This window comes from Myotis lucifugus, unplaced genomic scaffold (assembly GCF_000147115.1).
Source record: "Myotis lucifugus unplaced genomic scaffold, Myoluc2.0 scaffold_0, whole genome shotgun sequence".
NCBI classification, from domain to species: domain Eukaryota; kingdom Metazoa; phylum Chordata; class Mammalia; order Chiroptera; family Vespertilionidae; genus Myotis; species Myotis lucifugus.
The window spans coordinates 36,880,326-36,901,552 of NW_005871048.1; the positions used below are offsets into that span (position 1 = coordinate 36,880,326).

General features: G+C 38.1%; 1 protein-coding gene across 6 annotated transcripts in view; it reads left to right on the forward strand.

Moving 5' to 3' along the window:
• The window catches only part of AP3B1 (adaptor related protein complex 3 beta 1 subunit), a 193,205-nt gene that overhangs the window by 13,196 nt on the left and 158,782 nt on the right, over nucleotides 1-21,227 (forward strand). For all 6 annotated transcript variants that reach the window (XM_006081292.3, XM_023750477.1, XM_023750479.1 and 3 more), the window contains exons 2-3: nucleotides 10,107-10,182; nucleotides 13,065-13,139. In XM_006081292.3, coding sequence (XP_006081354.1) covers nucleotides 10,107-10,182; nucleotides 13,065-13,139 — 151 coding nt within the window. The remainder of the gene's footprint in view (nucleotides 1-10,106; nucleotides 10,183-13,064; nucleotides 13,140-21,227) is intronic.

Consider the following 21,227-nt stretch of genomic DNA (forward strand, 5'->3'; position numbering starts at 1 on the left):
CTCTCATCTTCTGGCACCCCTATAATTCTGATGTTGGTACGCTTGAAGCTGTCCCAGAGGCTCCTTACACTATCTTCGTATTTTCGGATTCTTTTTTCCTTTTGCTTTTCCGGTTGGGTGTTTTTTGCTTCTTCGCATTTCAAATCTTTGACTTGATTCTTGCGCTCCTCTGGTCTGCTGTTGGGTGTCTGTATAATATTCTTTATTTCAGTCAGTGTATGCTTAATTTCTAGTTGGTTCTTTATCACAACATCGAGGGTCTCATTAGATTTCTTGTAGATCTCATTAAGCTTATCGGCAGTTTCTAGAAAATTATTGAAAGACCTTAAAAGTGCGTTTTTTTAGCTCTATATCCTCCATTTCTGTCATGTTTCTTTGTCTCCGTATTTTTTTTTATGCTTTCTTGGTGCACCCCCTTGTGGTCTTTGTGCGCAGTCTTGTTGTAGTTAAGCCTTGATTGTTGTCGGCAATACTGGGGGTGATTTGTCCTCCACGCTAACTGGCTATGAGAATCAGCTGTGTCTGCAGTGGAAGAACTTCTGTGCTGGATCTCTAGGGCGGTGCTAATCTAGCATTTGCCTAAGGCTATCCGGCAAATGCCTCTGTGCAGGGCTTGGGCGGGGCGGGTCCCTGGGGATCTACAGGGCGGGCGGAGTGAGCAGTTATGGCTGCTCTCAGTCCCGTCCCCAGGAGCTCTGCCTCTCAGAGTCCCAGCAACTGCTGCAAACCTCGGAGAGAAGCTGCCTTCGAGTTCCGACCGAAGCCAGACAGTCCCGCTTCTCCCCTTTGAGCCTGGGTTCCTAGAGACTCGCCCGGATCTGGAGCTCAGAGTCTGAGACTCCCTCTCGATTGAAAACAACAACCGCGCCCTCAGCCGCCAGCCCTCTCCACATACACTCCGCACCTTAGTATTTCACTTTAGCACTGCGACTCCTCTGAGTCTCGTTATGCTATTCTCTTTCCTCCTAGTTGTAGAACTTCCACTCAGCCAGCCTTCCTGTGGTTCTGGATGATGTCCGTTCCGTCTTTTAGTTGTATTTTTGAAGTGGTTGTTCGAGGCAGCAAACTCCGGCGTTAACCTATGTCGCCATCTTGGTTTTTCCCCCCAGAAAATGCTTTAAAAACCAAATGATCCTATATAATAAAAGGCTAATATGCAAATTGACCAAACATTGGAACGACCAGTAGCTATGACACGCACTGACCACCAGGGGGCAGACACTCAACACAGGAGCTGCCCCCTGGTGGTCAGTGCACTCCCACTTGGGGAGTGATGCTCAGCCAGAAGCCAGGCTCATGGGCTGAGAGGGTGCAGGCCGGGCTAAGGGACCCCCCCGCCCCCCAAGTGCATGAATCTCGTGCACCGGGCCTCTAGTAATATATATAAAAACCTCCATGTATGGTGCTTTTCCCTTCATATATCTTGGAGGCCTTTCCATGTTAGCATATGAAGCTATTTCAATCTCTTTCATCACTATATAATATTTCCTAGTACTCTCTTTCATTGGTTCTGTTTTTGAGGGGTATTTGATTGATAATACTTTTTGTTGAGTATAAGCAATACTGAAACATAAAATTTTGCATAATTATGTGAATGTATCTACCAGGTATTTGTAGGAAAAAAATCCTAGACTTAGAGTTGTAGATCAAAGGTTACTACATTTTAAATTATGATAGATATTGCTAAATTACCTTCCAGATGGGTTGCAACAACAGTAAAGTCTGTTTTCATTATACTTTTGCCAGTACTGGATACCATCAAATTTCATAATATTTGCCAATCTTATAGTGTAAAGTGTTATTACACTGAATCCTTATAATTGTGAGTGCATTAAGTCTTCTCCCTCATATGTATTGGTTTATTCTTTCTTTTTCTTTTTTTTTTTTTTTTTTTTTTTTTTTAAAATATATTTTATTGATTTTTTTACAGAGAGGAAGGGAGAGGGATAGAGAGTTAGAAACATCGATGAGAGAGAAACATCGATCAGCTGCCTCCTGCACACCCCCTACTGGGGATGTTGCCCACAACCAAGGTACATGCCCTTGACCGGAATCGAACCTGGGACCTTTCAGTCCGCAGCCGATGCTCTATCCACTGAGCCAAACCGGTTAGGGCTGGTTTATTCTTTCAATGAAATACTTTTAAATGTCCTTTGTCATGTGCCCGCAACCAAGGTACATGCCCTTGACTGGAATCGAACCTGGGACCTTTCAGTCCGCAGGCCGACCCTCTATCCATTGAGCCAAACCGGCCAGGACTTATGTCATTTTTTAATGCAGAAGTTTAACAAGATTCTTTGCTTATAATTTTCAGTTTTTTTATTGCTTCTGAGATTCCCCCAATCTTTAATATTTTCTCCTCTTCCTCCTTCCCTCCCTGTTCCTCCTCCTGTAATTCCCCTCATACTTCCTTCCCCCTAAATTCTCACTTAGGAAGTAAGTCTCAAAAAGTCAGGGACCCCTCTACTTAGAATAATTCTTGACACATAGTGGATATTGAATAAATGAATGTGCTAGGCCCAGTGATAAGTGCACTTCTCATTGTCTTCATAACAACTTATTTGTTATACTAACCTTTAGTTTTGTTGATTTTTCTGTTATAGTTTGCTTTCTATTCTATTGAATTCTTTTATCCTTCTTTCCTAACTTGTTCTTTGCCTTTAATTTGCTATTCTTTTTCTAGTTACTTGAGATGGAAGCTTGGGTTATTGATTTTCAGTCTTTTATATTGCATTTAGAAATGTAAATTTACACTTCTCAATACTGCTTTAGCTGCATCTCATGAGTTGTGATATGTTGCAGTTTCATTAGTCAGTGCAAAATATTTTAAATTCTCCCTGGTGACTTATTTGGCTCATAGGTCATTTACAGTATGTTGCTTATATTTCTAAACATCTGGCCATTTTCTAGTTATTCTTCTGATATTGATTGTTAGTTAAATTTCACATGCTCTGTATGATTTCAGACCTTTGAAATTTGTTGAGATCTTATTTGCATATATTTTGATAAATGTTCTATGTGCACTTAAGAAGAATGTTATTCTGCAGTTGTTGAATATAGTGCCCTGTGTGTCTCAGGTTAAGTTGATTAATTGTTCAGATTTTCTTAACCTTTATGAAATTTTTTTTGTCTGCTTGTTCTATCACTTACTGAGAGAGGTATGTTGAATTGCCAATCATGATTGTGGATGTATGTTTTTCTCCTATTCGGTCAGCTTTTGCTTTATAGATGGAAACTATAAATTTAGGACATATATACATATAGAGTTATTTCATTTTCCTTTTTAAATGATATCCTTTTGTTCCCTGGCAGCAGATCCTCAGCTTTTATTTGTCTGAAACCCACTTTATTTCACCTTCAGGTTTTTTGTTTGTTTGTTAATCCTCACCCAAGGATATTTTTTCAGCTGTCTCTTTATTTAGCCTACTCTAACCACCCTATTTAAAATTGCCTCCTCCTTTCCCTTCTGCATTCTCTTTCCCTCTGTTTTACTTTTCCCTTATACCACGAACCTCATGATTTATACTTTGCCTGTTTATTATTATTATTATTTTAAATAATTTTAAATGTTTTATTTATTTATTTTTTATTGTTGTTGTTGTTAATCCTCACCTGAGAATATTTTTCCATTGATTTTTAGGGAGAGTAGAAGAGAGAGGGAAAGACAGAAACATTGATGTGAGAGAAACACATAGATTGGTTGCCTCCTGAATGAGCCCTGTCAGGGCTCGGGCTGGGGAGGAGCCTGCAACCAAGGTACGTGCCCTTGACCGGAATTGAACCTGCGACCCTTTGGTCCGCAGGCTGATGCTCTATCCACTGAGCCAAACCGGCTAGGGCTGTTTATTATTTTTGTTGGGTATTTTTACTTATTATTTTTTAATTTAAATTCTTTATTGTTTAAAGCAGTGGTTCTCAACCTTCTGGCCCTTTAAATACAGTTCCTCATGTTGTGACCCAACCATACAATTATTTTTGTTGCTACTTCATAACTGTAATGTTGCTACTGTTATAAATCGTAATGTAAATATCTGATATGCAGGATGGTCTTAGGCGACCCCTGTGAAAGGGTCGTTCGACCCCCAAAGGAGTTGCGACCCACAGGTTGAGAACCGCTGGTTTAAAGAATTACGTAAGTCTCCTTTTTCCCCAATTGACCTCTCCCAGGCCGCGCCCAGCACATGCCCTCACCCCCTGCCCGTGTCCATTGGTTATGCTCATATGCATGTATACAAGTCCTTTGGTTGATCTCTTACTCCCCTTACCCCCTGCCTTCCATCATAGGTTGGACAGTCTGTTGGATGCTTCTATGACTTTGGTTCTATTTTTGTTCATCAGTTCATGTTGTTCATTATATTCCACAAATGAGTGAGATCATGTGATATTTCTCTTTCTCTGACTGGCTTATTTCGCTTAGCATAATGCTCTCCAGTTCCATCCATGCTATTGCAAATGGTAAGAATTCCTTTTTTACAGCAGCGTAGTATTCATTGTGTAGATGTACCACAGTTTTCTAATCTACTCATCTGCTGATGGGCACTTAGGCTGTTTCCAAATATTAGCTATTGTAAATAGTGCAGCTATGAACATAGGGGTGCATATAGCTTTTCTGATTGGTGTTTCTGGTTTCTTGGGATATATTTTTAGAAGTGGGATTACTGGGTCAAATGGGAGTTCCATTTTTAATTTTTTGAGGAAACGCCATACTGTTTTCCACAGTGGCTGCATCAGTCTGCATTCCCACCAGCAGTGCACGAGGGTTCCTTTTTCTCTACATCCTCTCCAGCACTTGTCATTTGTTGATTTGTTGATGATAGCCATTCTGACAGGTGTGAGATGGTACCTCATTGTTGTTTTGATTTGCATCTCTCTGATGATTAGTGGCTTTGAGCATGTTTTCATATGTCTCTTGGCCTTCTGTATGTCCTCTTTTGAAAAGTGTCTATTTAGGTCCTTTACCCATTTTTTGATTGGATTGTTTATCTTCCTTTTGTTAAGTTGTATGAGTTCCCCTGTAAATATTGGAGATTAAACCCTTATCGGAGATAACATTGGTAAATATAAAAACTCTGAGGGCAAGGATGCAAGGATTTTTGTTGTTTTTGTTCATTGATCTGTCACAAATGCAGATGGAAACCAGATGAGAATAGAGTTACAGTAATCTAAGGGAGGAGGGAATCTCAAGACAGAGGAGTAGTGGTCAATTGTATAAAATGTAGAGGCATAATCTAAAAGTATTTATGAGAGTTTGCATTGGATTTATTAACTAGGAGGTTATTTGTTACCTTTGTGCGAGAAGTTTTAATAGAGGAGTAGGGGCAAATAAGATTACTAAGTGTTGAAGTGATGATAGCAATTGTAGACTCTTTAATTTTGTGAACAGTATAGGAGGAAAAGTTCATACATATTTACTTGGATAATTTGTGGTTCCTCCTTTTAGAGGGTTAATAGATGGATGGTTAGGTAGCTGGACTTTCCTGTTTTACTCACTCTTTTATTTATTTAGTGAATACTTTATGCCAAAAACTATACAAGGTTCTGAGTATCATACAAGATGGCACTAACTGAACTGAAAGTTACTAAGCCTTCATGTTGTGCACATAAAACTTACTATGGAGGCCAACCCCTTCAACTGCATAGCAGGTAGGAAAGAACAAATTTTGACTCTTACTACCAGCCTTTTTTCCTACATTCCTGTTCATGTGTACAATGCACCACTTGGGGTAGGAACATCTTTTATTTGAGTGGTTATCAAAGCATGAAGAGGTATAGCTGCCCATGTTATAGAATTTTTGGCAGGGCTTGAAGAGGTTCCAGTTCTCCCCATCTTAACGGTTTTGATGCACCCTTTTGAAATGTACCTCAGATTGAAAAATTGCTATTCCTTATCATTGGTGAAGGGCCTTTTAAAATTTTCAGTCCATCATGGATAGATACTTCAGTAAACTACAACAAAAAATAAATTACTAGGAAAGTGAAATAAAAAAAAAACATGCAAAATATAAGCCCCAATTTTTCTTAGATTCAAAGGTATAAAATTACATTGTTGAATTGCTCTGTCAGGTTTCTCACTGTGCTTGCTCTCAGTTTCTGTACATAACTCCTCATTGATTAGTAACAAACGTTTGTGGATTCGTAATGGTTCTTGGACCAGACTTTCTTGGATCATACTTTGAGTGGTACTGATATAGCATACAGGAGTGGAAGTTAGCAAAGAGTTATGGATTATAGATTTTTTAAAAAGAGGTAATTCATATTGTCTAAAAGTCCCACCACTACCTAAGTTCTTTGCTTTTTGATTATAGTTGTTGCTTTATACTGGTGCTGAAATAAAGCGGCTTCTTGGTGATAGTAAGATTTTCTTTAACAACACAGTTACATATTTTTCTCTGTTCTTTGAAACTATAAAAACAGGCATATTTTGAACATGAAAGGTTATACCACTTAATACCACAAGGTGTCACTTATGTAAAAATAAAGTTTGTATCCTAATACTCAAAGCTGCAAAGCTAAATAGGTAAATAGGTAAATGAAGAACTAGGCAAATAAAATAATACATTATTTGAAACAGGTATTGGTTTTCAGCAGAAGCAATGAAAATATTGCCAGTCCAGCATTAATTTGAATCAACTCTTGATGTTTATCAGAAAGAATTTTTAAATTTCTAAGTTAATGCAATAATACATGTTAATAGGCCATATTTGAATCCACATATGAAGGAGGTAGAATTAAATGACTCAGTACAAGTAAACATAATGTAAGGGTAAGTTAGGTGTTATGGTGTTAAGTTTTCTAAATCTTTCCTGCTTTGGTGTTAAGCAAAGAGGAATTTGGGAAGAAATATGTACTTTATATCAGAATTTAAACCTCAAAGTTATTGCTCTGCCTGTGTTGATACAAAAGATATTTATATTTGTTGTTGAAGACTGTCTTTTCTATTAAACAAGAACAGCGAAACCTTTGGCTGTAGTATTGGGTTCCTGTTCTTTTATTTTTAGTTTAAGGGGGCTCTGGCATCTCAAGCCTAAGAGGAATAAACCAAGTTTCCATTAGGCCATGAATAAGATATTCCTGGGGTTAAAGGTTGGGACTTCCTGGAAATGAACACTTCGTTATTCAATGCTCACTTCTCTCTCCAGGTAACACTGGTGGAGTAGAATGGTGAAAAACTGTTGGGGAAAACTAAAGGGGATCAGGAAGAAGACAATGAATTTTCATTCTTTCTTGACATACATAATATGATCACATTTTCTTTCCATTCAGTTCCTATCTAATTACTTTAGTGTTTTTTTCTTAACCTCAGTAAAGTTTTTTAGGTTTCTTTTAGGTTTTTCATTTATAAAATGATCATTAAGTAAAATAGGAAAATAACAAAAAATTAGAAAGAAAAAACTTTGTATGTGGTTCCATTAATTTTTATCCTTTTTCAGTTACCTGTGCAATGTGAGGAAGTCAGAAGTTTTAAGAAAGGATTCTAAATTCATTACAGTGAACATTTATAGTATTTTAATATTTGGTAGTTGTATATCCTCAGATATAGTTTTTATATATTGCTGTCTCTACTATTTACATATTTTTAGCTGTATTTTAATGAGAGAAAAGTCAGTCTTGTAATTATTTATTAATTTTTGTGTCCCACTAGTGGTCACCATTGCATTTAATTTTATGAGTTGCTTGGAAAGGAAGACTAATTTCTTTTTTCATGATGAATTTCATTGCCTCTATTGTTTATGGGAAAAAATCTTCTTAGTTTTCATTTTTTTATTGTAATGACAGAACTAAGCTTCTGTACACATGTGAAAAAAAACAGTAAAACTTTTCAGTAATAACTTTATGGAGTTATAATTTGCATGTAACAATTATCCATCTAAAGATTATAATTAGATCTTTTGACATAAAAGATCTTAATCATATACTTGTAAAATCACCATCACAGTTAAGAAGATACAGAATGTTTCCATCATCTTATGAATTGAGAAATTTCCTATGTCCCTTTGCTGTCCATTTCTTCCTCTACCTTATGGCACCAGGATACCGCTGGTCTGCTTTCTGTCATTACAGATTAGTTTCATTTTCTAGAATTTTAAATGAGTAAGTTATGCTTTTTTGCATCTTTCTTCTTTCACTCAGCATAATGATTTTGAGAATTCATCTTGTTGCATGTATCAGTAGTTAATTCTTTTTCATTGCTGGGTAGTATTCCAATATATGGCTAAGTCACATTTTACTAATGCACATTTAGATTTTTTCCAGTTTTTTATTATGAATAAAGCTGCTATGATTATTCATGTAAGTCATTATGTGGAAATACATTTGTATTTCTCTGGGGAGTGGAATGATGGGTCACATGGTAGGTTTATGTTTAAATTTGTAAGAAACTCCCAGTTTTTCAAAGTGGCTTTCTTTTACATCCTCACCAGAAGTGTGTGAGAGTTGTAGTTGTTCCATAGCCTTAGCCACATTTGTTATTGTCAGTCTTTAGTGGGTGTGTAATGGTATTTAATTTGCATTTCCTTGAGAACTAATGATCTTAAGTATTTTTTGATGTGCTTATTGGCATTTCTAATCTTTTGTAAAATGTCTGTTTAACTCTTTTGACCATTTTTTTTTATTGGCCTATTGGTCTTGCTCTAAGTGAGTTGTTATATAACTTTTAAAAACGTAAACTTTTGATTTTGAGATAATTGTGTAATTACTTCATATTGCAGTTACAAGAAATAATACAGAGAGATTCTGTGTACCCAGTACCCAGTTTCGTTCAGTGATAAACTGTAGTACAGTATCACAACCAGGATGTTGACATTGATATAATCTACCGATCTTGTTCAGATCTCCCCAGTTTTACTTGTACTTGTGTGTGTGTGCGTGCGCGTGTGTGTGTGTGTGTGTGTGTGTGTGTGTGAGAGAGAGAGAGAGAGAGGAGAAAGGGAGTGTGGGAGGGAGAAAGAAAGAGAGAATGTTCTATTTCATTTTATCATGTAGGTTCATGTAACCATGATGACAGTAAAGTTACTAACAGTCCCATTACCACAGGGCTCTTGTATTATCCTTGTATATCTTTCCTTCCCTTTCTTGAGCTTAACCTTTAGTAACCATTAATTTTTCCCCATTTCCATAATTTTATTTCAACAATCCTATATAATAAAAGGCTAATATGCAAATCAACCGAACTGCAGAACGACCGGTCATCACACTGACCACCAGGGGGCAGATGCTCAGCACAGGAGCTGCCCCCTGGTGGTCAATGTGCTCCCACAGGGGGAACGCCGCTCAGCTAGAAGCCGGCTCATGGCTGGCGAGCTCAGGGGCGGTAGCTGGAGCCTCTCCCATCTCCACGGCAGCACTAAGGATTAGGCCCGCTTGGCCTAAGCCGTCAGTTGGACATCCCCTGAGGGCTCCTGGACTGCGAGAGGGCACAGGCCAGGCTGAGGGGACACCCCCCCAAGTGCACGAATTTTGTGCACCGGGCCTCTAGTATTTATATAAATGGAATAATGCAGTATGTTAGGATTAATAACTTTTCTAACTTAGCATATTTATCTGGAGATTAATCAGAGTTGTCTTATGTATCTAGTTGAGATATTAAAATTGCCTTTACTTAATTCTTTGAATTAGGGAGTGTCATTTGGTGTTTCCCTTCATATTTATGTTCTTTTTTGAGGGGGAAAGTAGGGAGATAAAAAGGGATGGTATAAATGACACAAAGCTTTTCTTTAATTAGTTCTCTTTCTTGAGATATTCTGAAGAAAGTTTTAACTTTTTGGCTTATTAAAATATTTTAATGCTGAGTCAAGGATTTTTCTTATTTTTTAAATGATGATTACATAGAAGAAATTTTGAAATGAGAGAATCTGTGTTTACATTAAGATATTTTGCCCAGAACTGAGATGCAGTTTTATGCTTTTGTTTAATTGGTGGGCTTTATGGCACCATAACACTTGATATTATTTTGTGTAGGTTTAAGATGAGAAATATATATCTAATTATAAATAAGAATGCCCTAACTTAACATTGCCCATCATATTTCTAATTCTTATGAAAATGATATATTTTAATAGCTATGTTATGTGAAAATCTAAATATGGATTTTTTAAATATATATATAGGAATGAAGATCTAAAGCAAATGTTGGAGAGCAACAAAGATTCTGCTAAATTGGATGCTATGAAACGGATTGTTGGGGTAGGTAAAATAGATCATTTTAATTTTTGGAAAATGACGTACTAATTGTATTAAATATATATATTAAATAATATGATGAATATCAAATTGAACATGCCATTTGCTTTTCAGTATTAACTTAGAATTACCTGTAACCAATAAAGAAATTTAAAATAAATAAATAAATAAGAATTACCTGTCTAAAATGTTTTGGAAGAAATACTGAAGTGTTGAAATTCAGAAATTTGAGTTCTAATTTTATCTTTTCTGTGTTTTGATTTCCCTACCTCTTTATATCAAGATCTTTCTCCTATGAGATAAAGAGAACTAATCATTTTGCACACAAGTAGATTTTATACAACAATATTTTGACTTCCTACAAAGAGGGATACTAATTAGCTAATGGATTTTTTGTTTTTTTTGGGTCATTTCATGACCCAAAAATTGTGAGCATGCTTTCTTCTGTGTTTTACATTTTATTAACTCCAATATAAATGTTTTATTCAATCCTATATAATGAAAGGTTAATATGCAAATGGACTGAACAGCGGAACAATCAGTTGCTATGATGCGCACTGACCACCAGGGGGGCAGACGCTCAATTGAGGAGCTGCCCCCTGGTGGTTAGTGCGCTCCCACAGGGGTAGCGCAGCTCAGCCAGAAGTCCTGAGCCAGGCTCACGGCTGGTGAGCACAGTGGTGGTGGCAGGAGCCTCTCGCACCTCCGCAGCAGCGCTAAGGATGTCCGACTGCCAGCTTAGCAGGGACCGGGCCTAAGCTGTCAGTCAGACATTCCCCAAGGGCTCCTGGACTGCAAGAGGGTGCAGGCCAGGCTGAGGAACTGCCCTCCCCCCCCCCCCCCCAGTGCACAAATTTCGTGCACTGGGCCTCTAGTTTAGTAATATAGAGCTTCTAATGATTATTAATAAACATTAATAGAATTGCTCAGTTTTCACTTGTAATGCAAAATTTAAACAATTGGCTAATGTTAGTGGATCTAAATAGATATAACACAATTCCTAATTATATATAAAACATTAATAAAATATTTTTGCAATTTGTGTTGCACTTGCTGTCTTTTTGTTTGATTTTTTTACATTTAGAGTGAAAAAAAAACTGGCTCAATTTAGTGACTATCTAATGCTAAATAGTTCTGATTTCGGTTCAATGGAATTAAATTCACAAAACTTGTATTTCTCATTACCATTATACTTTTTATCACCACCATTGCTGATTTTATTTTCTACACATCTTTATATGATGAAGTCATAATGTAATAAATTTGTATAATTGCACAAATAAGCTATTGTAATAAGGTGGTAACACCACTGCCACCATATGAGAGTTTGAAATTGCCTTTTAACATATCAAAGTACAGATTTCATTTATGAGAGATGATCATGGGTATCAGTATGTTCTGTTAAAAGGTGAGTTGTTTTGAAACTCCAAATATATAAAACTCAGTTGGTTGAGCATCGTCCTGTGTACTGAAAGGTTGCCAGTTTGATTCCCAATCAGGGCACATACCATATAGTGCTCTCTTTTACCATTTCACATATTTGTTTAGTGTCCCTCACCCCCAATAGAAGGTAAGCTTCAATGGACAAGGACTTCCTATTGTCTTGGTTGTATCCCTAAGGCCTAGAATAATCCCTGGCATGTAGTATCCTCTCAGGAACTATTTATTGAATGAATTTGACTATACGGTATTTTTTCTTCTCTCAGGTATTAACATCCTGTTGAATAGCACACTATAGAATAAAGTTGAGGAAGCCTTAGAACAGGATATAATAGGACAGGATCTCTGACTTGAAGTAATCATCGAATAACTGAAGGGGTCCTAGAGAACATTTAATCACTCCTTATTTTACAGATGAGGAAATTGAGAGAGGTTTAAAAATCATATACTAGTAAAGATGTTTTAGCTGCAGTATTTTGTGAATATTCTGTAATACTCAGCTGATTTTATAAAATACTCAAATAACATCATATGTCAGCAAATAGAATACAAAAAGACTAGCTGTGTTAGAGTGTTTTTGTGTGTGTGTGTATGTGTTAGAGTATTTTAAAGCTGTGTTTTAGAAAGGTCTTTTGAGAAATTGCTACCTGGGATAGAAGGTTAGAACTCAGAAAAGTAAAAAGCATTGGGTTGGGGGCATGATATGAGCTTAGGCATAGAGGAGCCAGAGAATGTTCTGGTAGTGAGTAAGTAGATCAGTTTTCTTTGATAAAAATCACAATAGGTCCTAGTTATAAGAGAACAAGATAATTCTGTGGTTTTTGGCATAATTGTTTGATATGTTTAGTATAGTTTTTTGATATAATGTTTGGTATCATAGTTTTGAGGAAAATTGGTAGAAATAGGAAATTCTAGCAGAGTACCATTTTATCATGAGAAATGAGTTTGGTTTTAGACATAGCAAGTTTGGGATCAGAGAGACATCTAATGATATCTAATTAGAGAAGTAGAACTAGGACTCAGAGTTAGAGCTTGAGTTTGTGGAATTGATCCCCATAGAGATTAGAGTTATGAGGGTGAGTGAAATTTTAGCAGTTTCAGAGAGTGTAGTGCACGTAACTTTGGTTGGCAGAGAAAGAGGACTTTGTGAAGGGAACTTTGAAAAGTAATGGTTGGAGAAGTCGGTGAACCTATGAAATAAAACCAAGGGGAAAATAATTATTTTGTTCAAAATACTTATATTGTCACACGAGCAATTGATTGTTCTTTGTTCTTTGCTGCAAGATAGTTGGAATAAAATGACGCAGAAAGAGTTCAGTTTGTTAATTCCATAGCTTATTTTCAGAGTCAGTCTTTCTAAATGTTTAATGGGGAATTTAAGTTTTGTTTTCAAATGAATAATTTAAGAGAAGTTTCAGCCCTCATATTCCACTTTTATTCTTCAGATGATTGCAAAAGGGAAAAATGCATCTGAACTGTTTCCTGCTGTTGTGAAGAATGTGGCCAGTAAAAATATTGAGGTACTGTTTTGGTTCATAATTTTCATGATTTTCTTTTTAGGAAAAGAATAATATGCTTTCACTTAAAATGCACCATAAGATATTTAAGTATCACTAGATTTTTGCTGATTCCGAGGAAGGTATGTTTACTCAGTAGGAAGTAGTGATATCTGCATAAAATTTAAAATGCCAGCACACATGCCTCCTATTTGTGCATTGTTAGCAACTGTGAGCATCAAGGAGTATGCCTAGTCCTCCTTTTGAGTCTGGGAAGTTTGGGTGAAAGAACAGTCTCCACTGAAGAATATTTTCAAGGACCTGGTTTCATTGGGGCAGATGTTTTAGATGGACATAAATGGAGTATAACAGGTAGAAATTAAGGATATAGGAAGTTTTTTCCCCCTTATAATCAAGTATTATTAATATCCTTAAAGTTGTATTGTTTATGTATTCAGTAGGTGTTTAAGTATTCAGTCTTTGTTTTGTTTATGTATTCAGTAGGTGTTTAGTCTTGGGTATACAGTGTACATCTTTAACTTATTACAGTTTGCCACTAGGTACAATATACATCTTTAAGTTACCACTATCTATTTTCAAGTGACATTATACACTACTCTTCCCCCTCCCTGCCCCTGTGGATGCCTGAAACCGCAGATAGCACCAAATCCTATATATACTGTATTTTTTTCTATACATACATACCTATGATAAAGTTTAATTAGGCACAGTAGGAGATTAACTGCAATAACTAATAGTACATATAATAGAGCAATGATAACAATATACTGTAATAAAAGTTAAGTGAATGGCTATGGGGTCATTATTAAGTGAAATAAGGATTACTTGAACATAAGCACTGTTGTTGATACTTCAACAGTCAGCTGTGACTGCAGTGTGCATAAGCTGGATAAAGGGATGATTTCACATCCTGGGCGGGACTGAGTGGATTGGCATGAGATTTCATTATACTACTCAGAGTGGCCTACAATTTAAAACTTATAAATTGCCTATTTCTGGAGTTTTCCACTTAATATTTTCTGGACCATTCTAGGGGTTATCTTTTCATTTTCTTAATGGTGTCCTTTGAAGCAATTTTTAATTTTTATGAATTTCAATTTATCTAGTTTTTCTTTGTTTGCTTAAGCTTTAGTTATCATATCTAAGAAACTGATGTTAAGGTCATGAAGATTTATACTTGTCTTTTTCCAAATAAGTTTAAACGCTTTTATATAAAGGACTGCAATCCATTTTGAGTTCATTTTTGTGTATGGTGTTACCTGTTTTTTTGTCACTATAATTTTGCTGTTCTAGAATTTCTTATATATCGAATTATACAGTATGGAATCTTGTGTTTGACTTATTTTACTTAGGAAACTGATTCAGCTATGCTGTTTTGTGTATTCACATTTTGTTTCTTTTTGCTGTAATATGGATATCTCACAGTTGTAAAATTTATCACTTGAAACATAATTGGATTGAATTAAATGCTCTGTGTGGGCATATATTTTAACTTTACTTGTGTAAATATCTGGGAATAGGTTTGTTGCATTGTCTGGGAAGTATATGTTTAATTTTTAGAAAATAGTGCAGTGGCTGTATGCATTCCAACCAGCAATATATGAAGAGCTCCAGTTGGTCTGCATCCATTCCAACACTTGATCTTGGTAGACTTTATGGTAATTCATTGTGCTTTTAATTGCAGCTTTCTGGATATTTAGTGATGTTCAGCATATTTTAATGATCTTAATAGTCAGTCATATATCTTCTTTTCTAAAATATTTGTTCACCCTGTCCAGGGGGCTCAGTTGGTTGGAGCATCATCCCAAGCACCAAAAGGTGGCAGGTTCGATTTCCGGTCAGGACACATAACTAGGTTGTCGGTTTGATTCCCGGTAGGGGCATGCACAGGAGGCAACTGGTCAGTCTCTCTCTCTCTCTCTCTCTCTCAAGAAAAATCAATAAAAACATATCCTTAGGTGAGGATAAAAAATGTTTTAAAATATTTGTTCAAGTTTTTAGCCTGTTTTTACTTTTTTGTCTTATTGAAGTGTAAACATTCTTTATATATTCTGACACAAGTCATTTGTCAGATAGATGGTTATTCACTGTTATTTATTTTCTCCTGGTCTGTGGCTTTCTTTTTGTTTTCTAATCTACACTAATAAAAGAGAAACATGGTAATTAGCGTACGACCGCTACCCTTCCCATTGGCTAATCAGCATATCCTTATGCAAATTAACTGTCAGCCAAGATGGCGGCCGGCAGCCAGGCAGCTGGAAGCAAACATGAGGCTTGCTTGCTCCAGTGACTGCGGAGTCCAACGTTCCCCCCCTGAGTTGCCGGCCTCTTAGCTGCAACTCTAAGCAACTATGTACTATGTTGCAAATAAGAAGCTAAACAAAACCCCAGAAACTGGCTGTCAGTTAGCCCCGGACCGCAACATTGTATCGATGTTTTCAGCAGCGAGGCCTCAGAGCTAAAGCTGGCCCAGAATAAAAAAAAAAAAAAAAAAAAAGAAAACAAGGAGCGGTTGGGAGCTTTTAGTCACCTGCCAGCCGGAAAACAGCCCTTAGCCCCTCAGCCAGCCTGGCCAGGCACCCCAGTGGGGACCCCCACCCTGATCCAGGACACCCTTCAGGGCAAACCAGCCAGCCCCCACCCATGCACCAGGCCTCTATCCTATATAGTAAAAGGGTAATATGCCTCCCAGCACCGGGATCAGTGGAGCAGCGAGGCTCCCGGCACCGGGATCAGCGTGACGGGGCAGCGCCCAAACCCCCTGATCGCCCTGTGGCTCTGTGTGTGACAGGGGGCGGGGCCACAACCTCCCTATCCGCCCTGCTCTGTTCGTGACAGGGGAAGGCGCCCCAACCCCCTGATCAGCCCTGCTCTGTGCCTGATAGGGGGGAGCTCCCCAATCCCCTGATTGCCCTGCAGCTCTGTGTTTGACAGGGTGCAGCGCACCAACCCCCTGATCGGCCCTGCTCTGTGTGTGACAGGGTGCGGCACCCCAACCCCCCCCACCCCCCTCACGTGCCCTGCCCCGAGTGTGACAGTGGCGGCACCCCGACCCCCCTGATTGGCCCTGCTCTGTGGGTAATAGAGGGTGGCGCCCCAACCCCCCTCCACAGGCCTTGCTCTGTGTGTGACAGGGTAGAGCCATAACCTCCCCATTCGCCCTGCCCTGAGTGTGACAGGGTGCAGCGCCCCAACCCCTTGATCCGCCCTGCTCTGTGTGTGACAGGGGGCGGTGCCCCAACTCCCCTATCGGCCCTACTCTGTGCGTGACAGGGGGGAGCTCCCCAACCCCCTGATCGACCCTGCTCTGTGTGTGACAGGGTACAGAGCCCCAACCTCCCTGATGGGCCCTGCTCTGTGAGTGACAGGGGGCAGCGCCCCAACCCCCTGATCGGCCCTTCTCTGTGCGTGACAGGTGGTGGCGCCGCAACCTCCCGATCCGCCCTGCTCTGTGCATGATGGGGCGGCGCCCCAACTCCCCAATCGGCCCTGCTCTGAGCCTGACCAGGGGCTGCACTTAGGGATTGGGCCTGCCCTCTGCCACCCAGGAGCAGGCCTAAGCCAGCAGGTCGTTATCTCCCAAGGGGTCCCAGACTGTGAGAGGGCACAGGCCGGGCTGGGGGACCCCCCCCACCCCCCGAGTGCACAAATTTTTGTGCACCGGGCCTCTAGTGTCTTATAAAAATCAAACATTTGATTTTGATGAAGTCCATTTTATTGATTTTTTTTTCAGTGATAATTCAGGCCATTTTATGACCTGTTTAAGAAATTTTTGCCTAACTTAATCTCACAAAGATTTCTCCTAGTTTGTTCTAAAAGTTTAATAGTTTTGCCCTAGCTGGTTTGGCTCAGTGGATAGAGCGTTGGCCTGTGGACTGAAGGGTTCTGGGTTCGATTCTGGTCAAGTGCACATGCCTGGGTTTCAAGGTTGTTCCCCATTAGGGGGCGTGCAGGAGGCAGCCAATCTGATTCTCTCTCTTCATTGATGCTTCTGTCTCTCTCTCCCTCTCCCGTCCTCTCTGCAATCAATAAAAATATATATTAAAAAATAAAAATAAAAGTTTAATAGTTTCCTTTATGACATTTAGATCTATGATCCATGTCATGGTGGGGTTTCCAAGACGCCCCACAGATTTGATGATTCATTGGGAAGATTCATAGGAATCAGGATGTAGTCGCACTCATAGTTATGATTGATTAAAGAAATATACATAACAAAAGGTGGTACTAAAAGAGATGCATAGGACGAAGTCTAGAGGAAACCAGATGCAAACTTCCAAGAATCCTTTTCTAGTGATTTTCCCACTGACAATCGGTTCTTTCAGCATCAGTTGTAATAAAATGTGTGAAGTATTGTCTACTAGGAAAGCTCATTAGAGACTTAGTGCCCAAGTCTTTCACTGAGGGTTGTTCATGTAAGCATTAACTGCTTAGCATATACCAAAATTCCAGACTCCCAGAAAGAGAGCAGATATTTAGCGCAAACCATATTGTTTGTGTGTAAACCACATTTATTAGTTAGGGAATGAGGGAATACCTCTAAAATTGAAATTCCCAGATACCAGTCAGGCCCAAATTTGTAAGCAGACTTTCTGTGGTGGGAGGTAAGATTTGAGATACCCCCCCCCCCCCGCCCCACCCCCGGGCCCCCAGATACTGAGTTATTCTGGTATCAATTATTAAGAACACTGTATCTTTTTCCCATTGAATTACCTTGCCATTTTTGTGAAAAATCCTTGATTATATTTTTGAACTTTTTTCTATTTCATTGATCTATCTGTGAGTATATTTTTGAACTTTTCCTGTTTCATTGATCTATCTGTATGTCCTTATTTCTGAGCTCTTGGACTGTTCTGTCTGATAAGAGTATTTTACAAGACTGGGGTCTTGAGCCATGGTATACCAGTTTGTCCAATCATTTATACTAAACATGTGATTTTATGGTGAAAATTTGCTTTCCTTCTATGCTCAGGAGCTTTAGTTACTAATGCCATAGATACTGATGATAGTGTATGTGGGTTAGGCATACAACACCTATATGATCCCTAAAAAAAAGCCTGGACAATCTGTCTTACAAAGCTCTGCTGGTGGTCAGCTCTTTATACATGTTTTTTTTAAAATATATATTTTATTGATTTTTTACAGAGAGGAAGGGAGAGGTATAGAGAGTTAGAAACATCGATCAGCTGCCTCCTGCACACTCCCCACTGGGGATGTGCCAGCAACCAAGGTACATGCCCTTGACCAGAATCGAACCCAGGACCCTTGAGTCTGCAGGCCGACGCTCCATCCACTGAGCCAAACCGGTTAGGGCTATGCATGTTTTTTATACTTCGTTGCTGAAGGAATTAAGCAGGTCTTAGGTGACTTCACTAGCAGAAGAGATCTTGGAAACTTGGACTTTTACCCCATGTGCTATTTCCTTTGGCTGATTTTACTTTTGCTCTAATAAACCGTAACCCTGAGTATAACAACTTTCTGAGTCCTTTGAGTTCTTCTAGCGAATCATCAAGCCTTAAGATAGTCTTGTGGACTTCCAACACAGGACTATTTCAAATTTCTATTCCTTCTTGGATCTGTGTTGGTAATTTGTCATTCAAGAAATTTATTCATTTCATCTAGGTTGTCAGTTTATTTGCATAAAGTTGTTAACATTCTCCAGTCCATGAGGACAAGGTAGCAGAGAGGTTAAATTATCTGACCAAGGTCACACAACTAGTATGTGGAACATTAAGAGTCTAAAGCTAAGTAAGTTGGCTTCAGAACCAGTCTTAGACCATTTCCCTTTTAGAGCCATCCTTCCTGTTTGATGATTCCTTCCTCCTTTTTACACCTTAGTTCGATCTCTAATCAATATCTGGTATTAGCTGTCCTTTGGGAGGTATCTGGCATTGGTATAAATTTTTTGTTTTAAATGTGGGTAGAAATGACCAAGTCCTTCCTTAGAAATCTGTAGTCAATAAACTAGTTCTCCTTGAACTTGTAGTCTTCTTGTTATAAACAGAAAATTCTGTTCTAGTTATTGTTTATTCAAAGTTGTTTGTACTTTTCAGATAGTTATAATAGTTCAGCGGTTCTCAACCTGTGGGTCGCGACCCCTTTGGCGGTCGAACGACCCTTTCACAGGGGTCGCCTAAGACCATCCTGCATATCAGATATTTACATTACGATTTATAACAGTAGCAACATTACAGTTATGAAGTAGCAATGAAAATAATTTTATGTTTGGGTCACAACATGAGGAACTGTATTTAAAGGGCCAGAAGGTTGAGAACCACTGTAAATAGTTGAACTTTGTTTTCATTTACAATCAGATTCTGGTTTGTTGCATAATGTTTTGCAACAAAATGTCACTATAAGCATAATTACTAGTCTATTTGTTTGAATTTCTTTTGTTATTGAAATACTTGGTTATTTTTGAAACATGCTTAATCCTCTAATGTTGTGCGAAAACTGACTTAAACTTCTTAAGAGGATTGATGTTTTATTGCTATCAAGTGCAAAATTCATTTTTATAAGTACCTGCTGCGTTAGACACACAGTTGAGCTATACGTCATCTGCCATTTGATGTTAAATGATGCCAAAAGTGACCTAGTAAGCAATCGGTGGTTATAGTACAAAAATAATCAAAGGTTTAGTCAATAACTCATGCAGTTTGATGTACTAGTATTGATAAACTAATTAAACAGATCTGCCTGTGTTCTTCCAGCCTATTGGGGCTCTGCTATGATTAGCTTTACAGCAAGGAGTGTTGTAACATTGAATGAAAGTAACTGATCAGAAAATGGTGTAGTCACGGAGCTTTAAGTACTCCCATTTCTGGTCACAGAATGGTTTCAGGGAAAGTAGGTTTTCTCTGCACACCTGCAGCCAGTCAGTGCATAGGCCTCTTGTGGTCAATATTGATTGATTCTTATAACAGAACTAGAACAAATTTAGTGTTTTGCAACCTTCTGTGATTTAATATTGTTATGCTTTTTGCTGTAACAGTCACAGAATCCTTCTGTAATAGTGGATAATTATAGCAATACCTACTAGCTCAGCTGTGGTTCTGAATGTTTCAGTGTTGCCAATATAAACTTCTAGATATATTCTGGAGATTATAATTCACCTTTAAAAGTTGGCTATACCAGTTATTTGGTAAATAAAGGTGTTAACTAAGAAATCACAAGAGGATGAGGGAATAGGTGGACTCTAACCCATTCTTTCAAAACTTTCCAGAAAACTGTAGACTAAAGTCTGAATATACTTAGTTAGGAGAAAGAATACTAGTATTTGAAGTGATTAATTTTTTAAAACCCTACAAGTTAAAGGCTTTAGAGGCAATCTTTATAATACCTATCATTTCTTCACAGTATGTTGGTGTCCTCCTAAACATCTGAAAAGATATGAATTATAACCATTGGTGGTAAGTTAGACCCTAGATGTAGCAATCTAATGGGAAATGTCTTAATTTTTTTCAGTCTACCATTGGACTGTGATGTTTCATCAGCTGATAATTATTGAGCTCTTACTATATGCCAGGCATTGTGATAGGTACATTGATAGGTACTGGAAATATAGAGATAAGTAAGGAATGATTTCTGTGCTAAGTAGCCTCGTGTTCATTCCAAAGTTGATTTGAGAAACAGTCTTACATAAATACGTCTTGTGTATTGATTTGATATATTGAAATTGCTATATATAAATTAGTCAACCTACAAATGTTAATTGCTTTTTGACACTGTTGTAATCTTAGCAACTTTAAAATCTGGCTGGGGAGAAAATCATCTATACCTCAAACAATTAGATGAATGCTTCTTAAACTGTAATTTAAGAATTTTTAAAACATTTTCATTTTAAAAAATCTAAAACATTGGGTATATTTTGGATCATTTGGTTGCCATCTTATATACTTTTATACACATAATTTTGGAACCCATTTGTATTTTTGTGTAAGATCATTTGTTCTAAGGGATTATTTAAAGGGTTCATAAAAAATAAAAAGGTTCATAGTCTTTCAGGGGCCTAAGTGGGTTAATAACATATGTAGATGTGAGATTACCTGGGTGAGACTGCCATTGATTGATTGATTGGCATTTAGAGGTGTG